At 28.8% G+C, this 20445-nt stretch overlaps 1 protein-coding gene across 1 annotated transcript; it reads left to right on the forward strand.

Moving 5' to 3' along the window:
* The first annotated feature begins 7947 nt into the window (after nucleotides 1-7947).
* LOC113384619 (lipid storage droplets surface-binding protein 2-like) lies at nucleotides 7948-19436 on the forward strand. The gene is made up of 3 exons (XM_026622366.1): nucleotides 7948-8184; nucleotides 14633-14811; nucleotides 18409-19436. The coding sequence occupies exons 2-3, from the start codon at nucleotides 14637-14639 to the stop codon at nucleotides 19134-19136; spliced, it is 903 nt and encodes a 300-aa protein (XP_026478151.1). The 5' UTR covers nucleotides 7948-8184; nucleotides 14633-14636; the 3' UTR covers nucleotides 19137-19436.
* The last annotated feature ends 1009 nt before the right edge of the window (nucleotides 19437-20445 follow it).

Raw genomic sequence — 20445 nt, forward strand, 5'->3', positions numbered from 1 at the left:
ATCAATACGAATCGAATGTTTTTTGAATTATTCAAATCGGTTGATCCGTGTTCCCGAAATCGTCGACGAAAATTTGTATCCGCACATACATACACACACATACATACATACATACATACATACACACACACATACACACACACACACACACACACACATACATCCATTTTTTCTAAGGTATGCCAAAATGTTCAGAAACCTCTGAAACGTAAAGATATATAAAAATTTTTATTTTTGATTTTTTTGCGATTACTATAACTTGCCCTACGGGAAGTTAATTATAATAATCATTAACATTGCGACGTAGATTTCAAAACAGAAACTTCTGAAATAATAGATAAATAAATAAATAATTTCTTTTATTGGATAATTTTGAAATACTTTTTTATAAAAGTATCATCATAATAAACGGTAATAGAAAATAGACCTGATAAGTTCAACCACTTATTTCATATTTAGTTTTTGCTCAGTTCAGCAAGAGGTGGTGCATCTTTAGCATCATCAAAAGTTAACAACATCGTCAATTCTGAAAATATGACTCGACAACATATTTTCTCTATGCCTGTCGATTTATTGCTTTTTGACTTTAGCAAAAATTTTACTTCTGAAAAACTTGAGAAAAAAACCTGGAAATGACTTTGGCCATAAAACAGTTATCAAAACTAAATATTTGTATACAGGAAAATTAATTTTATGAAATTAAATACATTAGTATCTGATACTAATGCATCTCTTTCGGATGTGTAAAACAGTTTTCAAATTTGATTTGTTACAATATTTTGTGTGATTTTGCTAGAAGTACACAACTAGAGACTAAGACAGGAAGGATTACTCCTAGGCAGGTAAATACCGAGCCAAAGTGAATTTTCTATGATTCTACGTCTATATAAATTATCTTTAAGGACCATAGTGCTAATTCTTTTAATCTTATTAAATATGGCAGAGGAAAATTTCGAACAATAAAAATTCCATGGTCCTAAAATCATAAACCGTATTTAAAATCTTGTCATAAAACAGCAGGGCGTAGAGACCACGGAAAAATACATACATTTTTACAATTTTGCGAATTAGTTTCATTTATGGCTTTTTTGGAACTAAGTGCAATATTATAAATATTTTTTTCGGAAATACATTTAATTCTTTTATTTATATTTATTGGCTTTTAAATTACAACTGGCCACTTACAAAATAACTAAATAGGTCGAGCTATGCTATTGCAATAATTCTGAAAGTTATTAATTGCTTTCGCTTCTTTATTTTTTTACAAATTGTAAATTTGAAGAATTGATATTTGCAATTATAAATTAAAAAGATTACATCCCGAAAGAGAGGTTCATGTTGTTGCAAGAAAATTCAACTTACTAATTTTTTTTATTTTATTATTTTCCCGTAGGGTATGTTATTGTAATGGGCCGAAAATCGAAATTGAAAATTTTTACATTTCTCGACGTTTTGAAGGTTTCTGAACGTTTTGGCATGCCTAAGAAAAAATGCATGTGTGTGTGTATGGATACAAATTTCCATTCACGTTTTCGGGCGCACGGATCAACCGATTTGACTGGTTCAAAAAACATTCGATTCCTATTGATAGGGAGAAGAGCTGATTAGTTTTCGGCAAAGGCAGGTCCAGCCGTTTCGGAGATACGGAGCAAAGAGTGCAGAAAATAGAAATCGAGTTTTTGAGAGAACGGAGTATCCGATTTGAATGATTTAAAAAACATTCAATTAGTAATGATTGTGAGAAGTGTTTATTAGTTTTTGGCAAATGCAGGCCCAGTCATTTCGAAGATACGGAGCTAAATATGTGAAAAATGGCAGTTTTTGAGAGAACTAAGCGTCCGATTTAAATGATCCAAAGAACTTTCTGCTTGTCTTAACAAAATAATTGATTTTGGAAAAAAAAAATGTTTCAACTTTTTTTTCTTCAAAAAAAATTTTTTTTATATCGAAAATAATTCAGATTTTATTTTTATTTCTGACCATAGTTCTAATATACTTTAAACAAATAATTTCAACTTTGCAATTCAGTTTATATAATTCTTATAAATCTTAGATAATGTTACAATATTAATAACAATCTATTTGAAAACATTCAGTATTCCTCGAATATTTCGTTACGGTACGGGAAGTTCCAGCAAATTGCCTTAAGGCACGATGCCATACACACCACTAGTTTATTCGTCGTTTTGAGTCTCTCGAAATCGTTTTAGACCAAAATTGGAGAAAGTTTTGTGAATATGAGCCAATGTTTCGAGCTATCTTTCACGTTTTCAAAGCTATTTGATGTAACTTCATAAGAACTAGTGTTTATCAGCAGAAAAGTATTCGTCCAAGTTTTAGTCCACAAACTGGGAAATATAGTTTAAAAAAAGAAGTGGTAATGCTGTTTAGTTTTTGGTAAAGATTTGCCAGCTCGTTCCTTCGTAATTTTTTTTTGATAATTTCGTAGTTTTATAGAACATGAGCAACGTTTTTTGACGTTTTTTTAAAATTAGACCTTTCATCAACATTTTCTCGGCTGAACGGCTGAGTCGATTTAAAAAAATTTAATTTTAAAAAGGCGAAATTCAGAAAAACTTGATAAGCACTTGTCGTAGGTTAGTTTTTTGGTACGATCGTCTGCGCCGTTTCTTTAGAATTAGTTTGTGAATCGATTTTGAAAATTTAAAAACTATTCGAAAGATATAATTTGGGAATTGCGCGGATAAATATCGGCCTGGCTGTTTCTTTGTAATTGATTGTTAAAAAAAAAGATCGACGATTTTAATGAATCTTTGCTTGGAAATCGAGTACGTGGTCTTAATGAACATACTAAAATATTATAGTCATACAAAAAGTGGTTGAATTATAAAAGTTAATTAAAATTTGCATTATTCGGCCGCGCTTTTAGAGAATACTCCATGGATGTATTTGGCACGTGCTGGTTTTTCAATAATGTGTACCAAATAATTTTGTTCAATAATCTGCAAAAGTTTCTCACATTTATGATGCTCTGCAGCAACTCGGTATACAAATAAATCACTTATAAATTAATATATTGACTTCTTATCAATTAAGTCGATTATTTACAAGGCAAATTGCCATTTACATCTAGTTATAATTTCGATTATAATTTTTTCTAAGTATACATTGTTAAGAACTATTATGTATTTATATTAATATTTTATGTTATCACATTTTCATTAAAATATGTTTGTAATTTAATCTTGTATGTTGGTACCATTTATATAAAACTTTTATAAATCGACCCTTATCTGACAATAAGGGTCGAAACAGGTAAAAAAGTACAGATTAAAAATATCAACACCCAATAATGTAAGTTTCAATTTAAAATAAAATCCATAAATCTTAAAAAGTGTTTGTTTTCACATATCAAGAAGAGAATCAATAATATGTTGTCGTATCATAATTTACGACATTGAGAATCGTTGATATAACATATTATCCAATGAGTACCGACTACGACAGACAAGAGACAACACACGCCGATCGTCCAAAGTCCGAAATGTTGATGACGAAATGACGAACCGCTTTGCTTCAGATTAAATGATTCCATGCAGTGTCTACCATTAGTCATTCGAATTATTATGAATATTTATTATATATTTATTTACTTGTTTAGAACTAGCTAATGAAAAACACAACATTCTAAGAAAATTATTCGAAATTTTGTTTGGAAATGCAACTTTGTCAAATTTTCAACAACCACCTATTAGAAATCCATACTTTTCACCACCGATTCGAAGTCCCTAGGGATTAAGCACAATGATGTGGGGAAACCACAAGTTGAAACACATTTTTTAACTTCCCGTAGGGTAAGTTATTTTAATGGGCCGAAAATCGGAATTGAAAATTTTTACATTTCTCGACATTTTGAAGGTTTCTGAACATTTTGGCATACCTCAGAAAAAATGGATGTGTGTGTGTGTGTGTGTGTATGTATGTATGGATACAAATTTCCAGTCACGTTTCCGGGCGAACGGATCAACCGATTTGAATGGTTCAAAAAGCAATCGATTCCTATCGATAGGGAAAAAGCTGATTAGTTTTTGGCAAAGGCAGGTCCAACCGTTTCGAGGATACGGAGCAAAGAGTGCAGAAAATACAAATCGACTTTTTGAGAGAACGGAGTATCCGATTTGAATGCTCTAAAAACATTCAATTAGTAATGATTGGGAGAAGTGTTTATTAGTTTTTGGCAAAGGCAGGCCCAGCCATTTCGAAGATACGGAGCTAAATATGTAAAAAAATGGCAGTTTTTGAGAGAACTAAGCGTCCCATTTGAATGATTCAAAGAACTTTCTACTTGTCTTAACAAAATAATTGATTTTGGAAAAAAAAATTTTTGTTTCAATTTTTTTTGTTTTTTTTTTAATTATTTGTAAATCGAAAATAATTCAGATTTTATTTTTAATTCTGACTATTGTTCTAATATACTTTTAACAAATAATTTCAACTTTGCAATTCAGTTTATATAATTCTCATAAATATTAGACAAGGTTACAATATTTATAATAATCTATTTGAAAACATTCAGTATTCCTTGAACATTTCGTTACGGTACGGGAAGTTCCAGCAATTTGCCTTAAGGCACGATGCCACCCACCCCACTAGTTAATTTTAATTTTATTCTGTATATATAATTACATTTAACTTTATCACTAAAATAGATAAATTCTAATAAATACATTAATACATAGGCCAACAATTGGAGTGTTTTTTAAAACGCATTGAGAAAATATCACCAAAAGAGTTCATAGAACTTATATCCTGATCGCTGTCCAAATATTTTTTGAATCATTCTAATCACATGTCCGGTTCTGGCCATTTTCTGCACTTTTTGCTGCCGAAACGGCTGGACCTGCCTTTGCTAAAAACTAATCAGCACGTCTCCCCGTCAATAGGAATCGAATGTTTTTTTGAATTATTCAAATCTGTTGAGCAAAATAATTGGGAAAAACATTTTCTTGGTAAAAAAAATTGGGAAAAAAATTCTGGGAAAAAAGTTTAGCGAAAAAAAATTTTTTTGAAAAAAAATTTGGGGAAAAAAATGCAGTTAAAGTTCAACTAAAAATAAAAAACTGTTTATACTATTTTTTTCAAATATTTCTGGCGAAAATTAGGCATTTTGTTAAAATTTTATTGATCATTTTTCTAGTTGGAAATAAAGATTTTTAAAAAAATGACGAATTAACAGACTTAACAATAAAAATCAAATTATTAAGTTCATAAAATATCGACTATTATAACTTACTACCTAAATGAAAGTTGCCTTTTGGAGTTTGTCGTCTGGGTTAAATCCATCTATCTATCCATCAATCAATTGAATAACAAAGTTCAAATACATTTCGGATAAAACAAGATATTTTCACATAATGTAGTTAAATAATATTTTGCGATTAGATAAATCGGTTGCGAAGCAGGTAACAATATGTGCCTGGGTGATGACGAATCAATCGCCAGAGGTAAATTTGGGCAAATACAATTAACAAAAAAAAAAATTAAAAAGCCTGAAAAATCTACAATTTATGATTTTATGAAAATCCATGATGTTATATGAAATTTATTAATAATCCGTAAAATTTATTACAAATATTTAATTTTACATAAAGTTTATTTAAAAATTAAACTAAATGTGTCATAAATCTATAAAATTCTTCACAAATTTTTGGAATTTGTCCAAAATCTTTAGAATTCACAAAACAATTTGTGAAAATTTACCAAAAAGTTCATCAAAAAACAGGGAAGATACTTTAAAATAAAATATTAAAAATACATATTTGAGTAACATAAATTCAGTAAAAATCTTTAAAATTCAGCAAACAATTTTGGGAACTCACTATAAATCTTTAAAACTCACTAAAAACCTTGGAGTTTACAATAAATTTTTGTAATTCTCCAAAAAATCTTTGGAATTTTTCAAAATCTCTAAAATTCACCATTAATTTAGGAGTTTGCTTAAAGATATATAGAGTATAAAATTAAAACAGAATTTGATGCTATGGAGTTTGAGAAAGTTTGTACTATATATCGGCAGTTCAAAATTTATTGAAATGTCTTTTATAAAATAAAAATTCTATAATACATGATTGACGAATTATGAAAGGCAGATAAAAATGATATATTATTAACTTCCCGTAGGGTAAGTTATAGTAATCGCAAAAAATCGAAAATTGATGTATGTGTGTATGTACGGATACAAATTCTCGTCAATGATTTCGGAAACACCGTTGAACCGATTTCAATGATTCAAAAAACATTCGATTCCTATTGATAAGAAGACGTGCTGATTAGTTTTTGGCAAAGACCACCATTGCTTTGAAAATATTTACAGAAAAATTCAAAGTATAAAAAAATCGAAATATAAAAATATTCAAATTTTTCAAATAAGTCATTTTTTTCAAAAATTTAAAAATCTCATTTTGTTCAAAATCTTCAAAAACTTTTAAAAGTTTTTTAAAAAAATTAATTTTCGGTACGGGAAGTTTCAGCAATTTGACTTAGGGCACTAGTTATAATATATAATTAACTTCCCGAAGGAGAAGTTAATGTTTTCATGAAAAAATCCGATTCGCTAATTTTATGTTTTCTCGACGTTTCAAGCCATTCTGAATCGAATGAGACCAAATTTGGAAAAAGTATGTATGTGTGTGTGTGCATATGTGTATGTGAACAGATTTTTTGCCGACGGCTGGACCGATTTCAAAAATTTAAAAGCCATTCGAAGTATCTCGCTGAGGACTAGAGATTATCAAATTTGCGCGACGATCAGCCAAGTCGTTTCTTTGTAAATCGCAGAAAAGTGAAAAAAATTTCGTCTACGTTTTAGCCCGCAATTCTCAACCGATTCTGAAAATTCAAAAACTGTTCAAAAGATATTGGTTGCTAACCGTGCTGATTAGTTTTTGGTAAAGATCGGCCGGGCCGTTTTCTTGTAATAAAGTGTTAAAAAAATTTTTTTCGACGATTTTTATGATTTTTTTGTCTAGATCATACTAAAATATTACGGCCCTACGACAAGTCCTTTAATTTTAAAAATTCTTTAAAGTTTGCAAAAATTGATATCGTTTTTTTTTTGGCATTTGTCAAAATTAGACCTTTCATCGACGTTTTCTCAAAAACCCCTGAACCGATTTCAGAAATTTAAAAGCCATTTGATGTATCTCAATGAGGACTATCGTTTGTCAGTTTTGTGCGGTGATCTGCCAAACCGTTTCTTTGTAAATTGGCAAAAAGTGTTAAACTTTTCGTTCACATTTAAGCTCATACTACCGAATCGATTTAAAAAAATCAAAAATTGTTCGAAAGATATTAGTTGGGAATGATACTGATTAGTTTTAGGTGAAAATCTACCGAGCCGTTTTCTTGTAATTAACTGTTGAAAAAAAAATTTAAGCCGATTTTTATGAAATTTTCTTTGGCAATGTATATCATGGTCTTATAGAACTTACTGAAATATTACGGCCTTACGACAAGTGGTTTAACTTTAGAAATTCATCAAAGTTTGAGAAAATGAATAGTTTTTTTGACGTTTGTTAAAATTAAAATTTGACAATTTACTTGGTATAACAACAGAGTATTTGATCTTGAAGAACATACTAAACCATTCAAGTCCTACGGAAACTGGTTCAACTACAAAAATTGTTGATTTTTGAAAATTTGCTTTTAGAAAATACTTCGAGTTAACGTGATCGTTCATTTTCAATTATGTGTAATAAATCCCCTCGAAATACTTTTAACCACTCATAAATTAATCTATTTCTTATTGATCTCATGTAACTTGCCTCAAGGCAAAATACCAATACCAACTAGTTCAATATCTAATTTAACACAAATTCACTACTGTAAATTTATCAACATGCGATCCACATGTTGAGAGTCGTTATCTCGCCGTCAGGCTCAAAGTTTAAAACCAACTTCTGTATAGTTAGACATATAAATGTTGATTGCACCGCATGCGGCTGACATTACGCATTCAGAAATAGAAAGTGAACATTATATACATTGTTGGTTACTTAGATCCAAGTTATAAATAAATATTAAAATTCGACAAATATTATTCACCAAAATATATTGATTGCAAATACAAACGCAGATTTATTATCAAATTATAATAGCATCTCTTACGTACTGTGTGTTTCCCAGTTCTAATCAGTGTTTTCGTGTTTCAAGTTTGGATAAAATGTGAGTATAAGTGTAATTTAGTATTAATATTATTAATTACATAAGCACAAATTTAATAAAAATTATGATTAGTTAGTACTGATAAAATATTTTTGTATCTTAAATATTACTATAGTATTTATTTAAAATTGATTAATTAGTGTAAGTGGCACTTTGCCTTACGGCAAGTTGCATGAACTTCCGGATACGTGAAAATAACCGACTTAATCTACAAAAATTAAATTTAGTTATTTTCCAAACACACACAAACTTTTTCCTATATTGGTCTCATTCGATTCAGAATGACTTGAAACGTCTCTTCTTACCTCTCCTTCAAGAAGTTAAAAATAAAAATAGTGTATTTTTTGAGAAAACGTTGATGAATTTTTTTGCACATTTCTACTGAATCTAAAAAAATGGCTCTGCTTTCATCGCGTTTCACCAAATAGCATTTAATTTTTCACATTTTAATGCAATTTTAAATTTTATAGACATACATATATTTTTTCCAAAATTGGGGTCAAACGATTCATAATGACTTGAAACATCAAGAAATCACACAAAATTAGCAAATCGGATTTTTTTTTAAATATACCATAAATTTATCAAATAAGTTTAACATTTACACACGGGCGTAAAATAAATCTAAAAATAAAATTATTCTAGACATAATTCATAATTAGAATCAATTATAGTTTTCAATAATTATATATGTGAGTGGGTATGTAAGTTCTTTTTCAATTCGCATAATCTGTAAGAAAGAAAAAGAATTTTACATTTTTAAATAATTTTAAAAAAGTGCATAAATGTATAAAAATAAATCATTGATTGTACTTTATCACCTCAATTACTCAATGTCTTCATAAGACTGCTTGTAATTTATAATAAATAAAGTTAATTTATAATAAAAAAAAGTTAGTTTGTTTCTAACAGTTTCTGAAGAAAGGATCAGTCTATATTCTCAAAACGTGGAGATAGTTAATAAATGACAAACTAATTATTTTTTTGAAAAATAAAATCATAATATTAGTTTATACCCCTAAAAATTTTATATATAAAATATTAAGAGTTTTATTATTTTAATTTAATCTTTATTTATAATTATTTCGTTCCAATGGAAGTTTTATATTCGCTTGATTACACTGAATATACATTTATGAAGCACTTTAATTAACAACTTGCAATTATGAACGTACAGTATTACATGATGTAATATGAGATTTCATAATATTTTTATCAAAACTGTTTTGGTGAATGCTAAAGATACGATGACCTCTTGACCCAGGTGAATGTTCTTTGTAAACAATTCTATCGTCAGTTAAAAATTATCTTTCCAATGGAATCAAATAGCATAAAAATATTAAGTTATTATATATATATATATATATATATATATATATATATATATTAATTTGGAAATATGAACAAACAACACTCATTTTGCACTAATTTATTAAATAATAATTTTCATAAACGTTTCGAGACTGGGTTTGTCTCATCATCAATGTGTTATAATTTAAAATTTAAAATATGGAAATCTAAATTAGCATTTTGTGTTATCCATTACAAGTCGCTCGATACACAGTAACACAAAATGCTAATTTAGATTTCCATATTTTAAATTTTAAATTATAACACACTGATGAAGAGACAAACCTAGTCTCGAAACGTTTGTGAAAATTATTATTTAATAAATTAGTGCAAAAGAGTGTTTGTTCATATTTCCAAATTAATATCTATTATCCACTCAAAATACATTTATTATATATATAAATCTTCGGTAATGATGTATGTAAATATACTTTTCCTAAACGATTATTCGGATTCTGATAAATCTTTCTGAAGTTTGTTAAGGGATTTTTAGGATGTATGTGATTATGGAAATATAGTAATATTGTAGATATAAATGAACATAATTGACATGTGAGACATTGTTTGGTATTGAACACAAATGAAAACTGTCATTTGCCAAAAATTTCAATTTACTTATACAGAATATTACATGTCTCTGTGCCAGAATGCTTTATTTTTCTACATTTTTGTAAAACAAAACTCATTATTCTTTCTTCTTACAAAAAAATCATGATTATTGACTGGATAGTTGTATCAATGTTAGTGCAAAATTTGTGATGTGTTCACATTTTTGGATGCAAAATACCAAGTTCAATATCCACTGATGATTACATCAAATTGTATGTCGAAACGTTTGGAATTAAAGATTATTTTATAAATCTTTCTTTTCTTTGTTTGATGTACCGCCCTTATAGTGCAGTAAACGAGAGGAAAAAAGGGTATAACCTCTGAATTTTTTTACTGTGCTCCAATTTGCATGAAAAAAATGAAACGAATTTATGCAAATCAGAGCACAGTAAAAAAATTCAGACCCTAAACGCTCCATTGACTTTGACTCATATATCTCAACATCAAAATTAATAATTAATAATAAATAAGTAAAATAAGCATCTAACACATATTAAGTGGATAGTTTACCCACTGCAACGCATACCATATAAATATTTCTTAAACATTAATAATCATTGCAAATGCCAACTTAATCAGAAACTGATTTCATCCAAATTGAATTGGCGCATTTAGATATTTAAGGTTTTTAATAACTTTGAATTATGAAGCAAAATCAGAACATTCATTTTTGAATTATGTTCTGGCAAATCGAATGAGATTTCAAAAACTCTGTTGAAAAATTTACAGCTTTGACTTTGGTTTGTATGGTACCTAGTTTCCTCAAAAATGATAAAACTCGATAATCGTCGATCGTCCTGATTAGTTTTTTTGTGAAAATCGTCCTAGACGTAAGTTGAAAATTGTTTCAATTAGTTTTTGGGAAAGATTGTTCTTGTATGTATGGTTTATTATTATGAATTGAGATAAGAATTATTTAATTTTTTTTAATCAAAAGTCGAAGTACAATCGTCTGTATCTGAAGTGTTATCGCCAGACACAAAGTTTTATCGAAATAGTTATTATCGCACTACAAACGACCAAAGTTCAATTGTACACTACGAGAACAATGATTAATTTTCTTTGAAAAATATGAAAAAAATTGTCATCATGCGTTGAATAATAAGCCATCAGTGTTATACATATTTTAAGCATAAAGAAATGGGTCGACCATTGGGTTGCTATTCCATAAAAGCAAGTCGTTACGAAATCATCACTAAATCGTCAAGCTTGCCGGAAAAAATAATGTATTGAGTAAAAAACAGATTTTATTTATTATCAAAAGTATCAAATAGTTTGGAATAGTTATGTAAAAAAAATAATTTTGACTTGAAAACTCAGAATTTTGAAATTCTATCAACAACAGCATAAAAATGTTTAGATTTTTATTTAAACTTTTTATGTGAGTAATACGATATTTTCGAAGACAGCTGATCAAATAAACAAGTTATTTCAAGGATTTCTTTAGAATTTTTTATAATTGCAGTTTTTTATTAAAAAAAAAAATGTAACTAATTACAGTACAGTTGTGTTGTGTTGTTGAACTTTGATCATTTGTAAGGTGATAAATATTTCGTTGTAAGAATATTTCGAATAATTTTCCATAAATTATTACTATATCGTACACGCATTAACCTTTGGAACCAATTTTCTAATAAATTTTTATTATGAGTCACATTTTAATGCATTCAGCTGTAATTGTAGTAAAGCAAAAGAAAACTGTTATTGAAAATACAATTTCGGCTAAATTTTTAAAAAAATCTTAATAATGCATAAAAAAGGTCATTTGCTTGCTGCAGTGTTAGTATTGTTTTTGAAAAGTTTTTGCAGCGTCGTATTTAACAATAACTATTTATTTTAATATTAAATTTAAATTCGAATTGGTAGAACTATTTTATGACATTAAACATTTTTTTAAATAGACTTCTTCTTATTCTGAATTTAGGAAAGGGGCCCAAGAATAAAAAAAGTAAAATTATTGACCAAAACAAAAACTAGTTCCTGAATAATCATAACAAAAAACTGCATATATAATATATATGTTTACTTTAACAACTTTTGTGCGCATTCCACTTAGAATAGTTTAATTTAATAATTCACGCTTTGACTTTGTTTTCAAGTACAAATATTTTTCCAAAGTTGTTTTTAAATTGTACGAATTATCTGGTTGCAGTCAAACAACTAGTTAAAAATTTTAACTTTTTAAAATTTAAACAAATATTTTATTTGTTATTTAATTTTATTATTAACAATTAGAAAATTAATTACATTAATGTAGTTAATTTTCTAATTGTTAATAATAAAATTAAATAACAAATAAAATATTTGTTTAAATTTGATTTGAGTTTATAGAATTCTATAAACATTATTGATATATTGAATATTATACAAATTTTGGAACAAAATTCTTGTAATGTTTTAAATCCAAATAATTCTTGAAATGAGATTATTATTTTGCAAATAATTATCTGAATATATTTCTTATTAGTGTTACAAATAAATTTTAGTACATTTCTTAAAAAGTGAATATTGCAATTTATTTTGATATCGAAATTTGCTATTTAAAAAAAATAGTAGCAATATTTCTAGCAAGTTGACAAATAAAATAATTATGTACGTTTTTATAACATTCTATAATTAACTTCTGGTAGAATAAGCTATTGTAATTATCCAAAAATTGAAAATGAAATATTTTGCATTTCTTTACGTTTCGAAGGTTTCTGAACATTTTGGCATACCTTTTATTATTATTATTATTTTTTAAATATCAGTGTTTAAAAAAATCATGATTTGCAAAAAACACATTTTTCATTTTTTTCAATATTCAAATTTCTCGTTTCAAACATGTTCGAAAAAAATGAGCTATTAAAATTTCTGAGCTTTGAAAATTTTTAAATTACAGTACAGAAAATTCCAGCAATTTGCTTTAAACCACGATGCCACGCACCACTAGTTTTATATAAAACTTGTTAACTTGCTGAATGACGACACACATACGGTGTCAAAACGCACACAATAAATTGTTATTGTAACAAAATGATTGTTTTCCATTTTGACTATAGGGCTGCAAAATAACATTTTAGGAATAGGTTCAACGTCGAACAAAAAATCTAAAGTATACATTAATAAATATACATACATCAGTTTTGTTCACAATGTGTACACAGTATTCATCAGCTCATCTCATCTTCTCCTAACAATTTATTCAGCCTTGAACAAATTATTAAACATGTGTACACACATGAATCCGTCGTGTTTTCCAATAGACTCGTTATTTCATATACAATATTGCACAACTGACCACAATATTTTATTATTAATTAATATAGAAAAGTCTGTAATTGAAATTACATCATTTTGTGAAAATTATAAATTACTAGAATAAATATTCACTTGAAAAAAATATGCAGATATTTTTATAATTAGAAACCATATTCGGCGACAAGTATTGTTACATAATTGAAATTATAAACATTTTTAATGAAATTGTGATAAATTTTAATGAATACTAGTGGGGTGGGTGGCATCGTGCCTTAAGGCAAATTGCTGGAACTTCCCGCTTCCCGTACCGTAACGAAATGTTCGAGGAATACTGAATGTTTTCAAATAGATTATTATAAATATTGTAACATTGTCTAATATTTATAAGAATTATATAAACTGAATTGCAGAGTTGAAATTATTTGTTTAAAGTATATTAGAACTATAGTCAGAATTAAAAATAAAATCTGAATAATTTTCGATATACAAAAAATTAAAAAAAAAAAAAAAAAAGTTGAAACAAAATTTTTTTTCCAAAATCAATTATTTTGTTAAGACAAGCAGAAGGTTCTTTGAATCAATTGAATCGGACGCTTAGTTCTCTCAAAAACTGCCATTTTTTGTACATTTAGCTCCGTATCTTCGAAATGGCTGGGCCTGCCTTTGCGAATAACCACTTCTCCCAATCATTACTAATTGAATGTTTTTTAGATCATTCAAATCGGATGCTCCGTTCTCTCAAAAACTCGATTTCTATTTTCTGCACTCTTTGCTCTTTATCTCCGTAACTGCTGGACCTGCATTTGCCAAAAACTAATCAGCACATCTCCTTATCAATAGGAACCGAATGTTTTTTGAACCGTTCAAATCGGTTGATCCGTACGCCCGAAAACGTGGGGGAAAAATTGTATCCATACATACATACACACACACACACACACACATCCATTTTTTCTGAAGTATGCCAAAATGTTCATAAACCTTCAAAACGTCGAGAAATGTAAAAATTTTCAATTCCGATTTTCGGCCCATTACAATAACTTACCCTACGGGAAGTTAATATGAGTGATTTATCTGTTACGAATTGCTGCAAGGCTTGTAATGTTTTAGATTTTTCAATTTTGTACAAATATTTAGACTCACCAAAGATAAACTTTACAATCGCTCTTCTTGTTAGTAAAATTTATTGTTCTATTGCTCTCAGAATGTGGGAAATTATTTCAATTTTAATTATTTGTTTCCTATTCAGAAAAATGGCTGATAAAGTACCAGACACCAACCAATGCGCCTTGGCGCAGAAAAAAGTCGATGGAGCCAAAAGCAACCCTTCTTTACTGCCCCATTTGGAGTCTTTGGAACGCATGATGAAACTGCCAATGGTAGAAGCGGCCTGGGCCCAATCCCAGGGCGTTTATGATAAAGTTAAAGGTAAGGGAAAAAAATAATAATGCCATATCATACCTGGACAATCCAATCATGCATTGGCATTTAATTTACCCACAGATGTTCCAGTCGTGGATATCAAAAATTAATAAATATTATTAACGCCATGTCATTCCATATAAATATTATCTCAAGTGCAATTAATTATATTTCGTAGGTGCTTTTAAATTTCTCTATCTTATCCGCATGTCACGCCACATCTCGGCAGGTTGATAACCGATAAATCGAAGCAAATTCTTGAATTCGAATACGCAATTTGTAAATTACAAGATAAATCATAACAAAATACTGTTTCCAAGTCAACAAGAGACATACATCACTCATATGACCCAAATCATTATAGTGCAAATAAACATATATGTGGATATGATAAAGCAAAAAGATACAAACTCTTTAATTTTCTTCAGAAACTTGGTAACTTTCTGTTTTTTCAAGTCATCCTTGGTCATTTGAGACCAAATTTAGAAAAAGTAGGTGTACATGGGCTGTTCAAAAAGTTTTCGTAATTTTCGTTTTTTCAAAAAAATATTTATTTATTCGTCTACATTAATGTGGTCCCCTTCAAAGTAGTCCCCCCCAGATATAATACACTTATGCCAGCGTTTTTTCCAATTTTCGAAGCACCCTTTATATTCACTTTTTGATATGTCCTTGAGCACTCTCAGCGATTTTCTTCAATCGAGGAAAACCGCCGTCCTTTCATGGGTCTCTTCAACTTTGGGAATAGGAAAAAGTCACACGGAGCCATATCTGGTGAATTTTTGCACTTTGCAACACTTTATTTCATTTTTTACGCAAAATTTAATACAAATTCTTTGACTTTTCAATTCTTCCATTGTAAAAATCGCCGAGCTCAGAAAAACACGTCGAACCTTTAGCGACTACCACAGACAAAGTAAACAGTGAATATAGCTGAAAATTTCATCATACTTTAGGGGCATGTATACCAACACAATAAAAAAAAATTTGACAATCAGACACACCAGACCCGCGAAATTTAATTATTAGTAATTCCGGGTACTTTTTGAACACACCTCGTATATATCAAAAAAAAGCTGTTTACATTTTAGCCAAAAATCCTGAACCAATTTTTTTAAATTTATAAACTTACCAGTTTTTGGTAAAGATCGACTGGACCTTTTCTTCGAATTGTTGAAAAAATATATTTTAATGAAATATTTCATAATAAAACAGTTCACGTCTTAAAGAATATACCAATATATTTTGGACCTACAAAAAGTGGTTGATCTATAAAAATCTAAGTTTGTAATGATGAACAATGATTTTAGGACATACAATACATGTAATTAAGTAATACTAGAATTGTATTGTATTAAAAATTTGCTTGAAAATTATTTTCAAAATGATCAGTTTGCCTAAATAGCTGAATATCAATTCTACTGATCAAGTGAATTATTTACACATAAGTTAGTACCTGCAACTTTCCTTAAGGCAAAATGCCAGTTAGAACTAGTCACTCATATGAGTGATATCATTATTCGGTTGATCACATTTCTTCATAACAAATGGCGATGTATTTTCATTTTAATCTGCTCATTATTATCAGTTCAAGCCCACTCAAAAATTAAATAATTCATTAAACAAACATGGCTTCATAACGGCAAAAAATTCCATGCCATGATATTATCTGTACATATATTTTATCTACAAAACACTTCGAATGTACAACGGACTCGAATTGATATAAATATTTTTGGAAATGTTATCTTTCATGGAAGCAATGTACAAAGTTTCATGGATAAATCAAATTTAGAAAACTATCACAATACTATCTAATTTTTAACCAAAATATGTTCATCAATCATATTGTTTTATAATACAATAGCTTATCATAGGCCTATAATATTTTAGTATATTATTTCAGACTACCAAATCTATTGTCATTCAAAGCTTCATAAAAAAAAATTAACTAGTGGTGCATGGCATCGTGCTTTGAATTACTGTCACTTCCTGTACCGAAAATTTAAATTTTTAAAAAAGATTAAAAATTTTTTGAAAAAAAGATTTTTGAGATTTTTGACTTTTTTTAATTTTTTTTTTTTATTTTGAAATATTTTGGAAATTTTGAACTTTTTTCAAAGTAATTGCGCTGCGTCAGCTGCGCGGATACGAAATATAAACGCGAAACCCATAGAAATTTGTTCTTATTACTAAAATCGTCTAATGATGATTTTTGACCGCCAAATGGCCTTTTTTTGTAAGGTATGCCAAAATGTTCAGAAACGTTTGAAACGTGAAGATATGCAAACAATTTTGTTTTCGATTTTTTTGCGATTACCTTAACTTTTACTCTACAGGAAGTAGGAAGATCTTCAATAAAAACTTGAAAAATCAATGCGATTCCCAACCAATAATTTTCGAAGTTTTTGAATGTTTAAAATCGATCCAAAATTGTGACCTGAAACGTGGACGAAGAATTTAACACTTTTTTGCTAATTAAAAAGAAATGGCCCGGCTGATCATCGCACAAAACTGATAAACGCCAGTCCTTATCCAGTTACATCGAATGGCTTTTAAATTTTTGAAATCGGTTCAGCCGTTTTTGAGAAAACGTCGACGAAGATCAAGTATCGAAAATGAAAATTTTTATATATCTTTACGTTTCAAAGGTTTCTGAACATTTTGGCATACCTTAGAAAAAATGGATGTATGTGTGTGTGTGTGTGTGTGTATGTATGTATGTATGTATGTGCGTGTGTGTATGTATGTGCGGATACAAATTTTCGTCGACGATTTCGGGAACACGGATCAACCGATTTGAATAATTTAAAAAACATTCGATTCGTATTGATAAGGAGACGTGCTGATTAGTTTTTGGCGCAGGGAGGTCTAGCCGTTCCGAAGATACGGGGCAAAAAGTGCTGAAAACGGTAACTCAGTTTTTAAGAGAACGGAGCGTCCGATTTTAATAATTCAAAAAACATTTTACTTATGTTGACAAGGTGAAGAACCGATCAAATTTTCATAATGGTCTAGTGGTTTCGGAGATCTAATGAAAAAAGTAAAAAAAAATGCCATTTGGCGGTCAAAAATGATCATTAGACTTATGCACATCAAATTATCAGATATTTTATAGAGATTTTAACAATAAGTATAATTTTGGTTCACATTCCTATGGGTTCCGTACCAATGTTTACGCGTTATACGGCGACGCGGCGCTTATGCGCTTTGATATTTCGTCTTTATGCAGTTAAAGCAGTACGATTGCTTTGAAAAAAGTTTAGATCTTCCAAAATATGTCAAAATAAAGAAAACATTTTTTTTTCAAAAAAAAAAAAAAAATTAAAAAAAAAAATTTTTTTTTAAAAAAATTTTTTTTTTTCAAAAAAAAGTAATTTTTGGTCCAATTTATAGTTTCTCAAAAATCTTATTTTTTTGAAGTAAATTTTTTTCAAAAATGTTAATCGTTTTTTGAAAAAAAAAAATTGGTACGGGAAGTTCCAGCAATTTGCCTTAAGGCACGATGCCTTAATTGCCTTAAGACAGAATTCCACTTACAGCTAGTTTGTATTACAGCTAGTCTTTAATTATATATTATATATGTTTATTATCATTTTCCAGGTTACAACCCGATGTTAACATGGGCATTTGGAACAGCCGAAAGCACAGTCCAATTGGCCCTGGCAACAGCTTCCCCTTACATCCAGAAAATTGACAAACCAATCCACTATGTCGATGAGACCCTCGTCAAAGGCATCAACAAATTAGAAGCCTCAGTTCCAATCGTCAAGGAACAACCTCAGGAGATCTTAAACCAGACCAGAGAAGTTTTCAGGGAGAAGAAAGAAGCCATCACCAAAACCGTTCAAGACAACGTTCACAAAGTTTGCACCTTGCGTAAGATGGGCAACAAGAAAGCCCAGAGCTTGAAAGATTTATCATGGAACAAGGCGAATGAAGTGTTGGCTACTCAGTATGGCAACATGGCTGTTGAAGGAATCGATTCGACCTCAATCCTTGCAGAAAAATTACTGGATTACTACTTCCCAGCAACCGAGAAAGACCTGCAAGAAGCTGAAAATGATGATGGATCGTCTGTAACACCTTTGGAAACTGATAGGGTGCTTCATACTGTGCAAACTGTTGGTCATTTGAGTAACAAGGTTGCTCGTAGGGTTTACAGGAATGTTGCAGAGCAATTAAAAAATTTGAACAAGGAAGATGTTCAAGAATATGTTGCTTCGTTAATAGCTGTTTTAAGATTAACCCAATATCTTAGTTTCTTGAATAATAAGAGAGCCGTGCAAGAAAACAAGGAAGAAAATGGAAATGCTGTTGCTGAACATTAAACTGAACTGAATTTTGATGTTGTGAATGGCTTTGTGCATGAATGATGATAATTGGTAGTTTTTAATTTAAATTGTGTTTTGTGAAACCAAAGTCTGAAATGATATGGATATAAAGTTTAATGAATAATTTTTATAAATAATTTGTTATAAAGTATTTTCTTATTCTTATATGATTCGAGAGTCATTAATTAACGGTCACTATATAATAAGCAATGAATTATTATAATTTTATATTTAATTCTCTTTCTATCTAACTATACATTGCAATGAGTGACAAAGTTTGAAAATTTTGTGGGAACAACGTCTGAATATACGTACTGATTTCTAATAACAATAAGTTAAGATTCTTAAGGGTTCCTACTTATAATTATTTATTAATTATATTATTGTTAAAATAAAATATTATTTGTCTCATATTATTAAGTTTAATATATACATATAGACAGATTAGCAAAAAAGATAGCATTTAATAATATATGTTTTGTATACCCTAAGACAATAATGTAGTGGAATAAAAAAAATGTTAGACATAAAATTTACGATTTATAAAAATATTAAATAAAAAGTTACATAAAATATCTGTTTCAATTTGAATATACAAACATTTAAATTTGCAAGAAAATTTAAATTTATCAAAATGGAAATAAATAAAAATTTACAATTATCCAAGATTGAACTTAGTTTAGTAACATGATATTTTTTCATGATTGAATTCTTCGAACAAGTTTTAAAATCTTTGTTTTTTATAAAACAGCATTTCAATCAAAATGTAATTAAGAATGAAATATATCAGAAAGGCAAGAATATCATCAAATTTTACAATTGGCAAGTGTCTTAGAATAGATATCAACAACTAAATGCAAAATAACTAAATTTATAGATTTAGGTTTTTTACAACTCTGTTTCACTTCTAAGCTTTTATATTAGTTCTGCTTCACAGATTTCATAAGCATGTCAATGAATTCAATAAGGTTCTAATACACGATTTCATTTTCAATCAAAATTTTTGATTTTCAGTTTGATTTAAATTTTTAGGAAAGTCTGTGAATCAATGGGTATACAGGACTCTAAAGATGCTATTTTGAAGATGCTCTAAATAGAGATATTATCATCAAGCCTCATAAAATCAAGACAATGAATTATTTAAGCAATTCTTCATTGTTTTGTATTTTGATTATGGTTTGTTATCTTTAAGAATTGTGAACTCACTCATTGTGGACTTCAATTTAATATTCAATATTGTTAAATCCTGTGAATCTATTTAAATCTAATAAATGTAAATTTAAATCTAATAAATATTCCGTGCTCA

Source organism: Ctenocephalides felis, unplaced genomic scaffold (genome assembly GCF_003426905.1).
Source record: "Ctenocephalides felis isolate EL2017-DRISC unplaced genomic scaffold, ASM342690v1 CF-g0.4_SCAFFOLD_03571, whole genome shotgun sequence".
Lineage (NCBI taxonomy): Eukaryota > Metazoa > Arthropoda > Insecta > Siphonaptera > Pulicidae > Ctenocephalides > Ctenocephalides felis.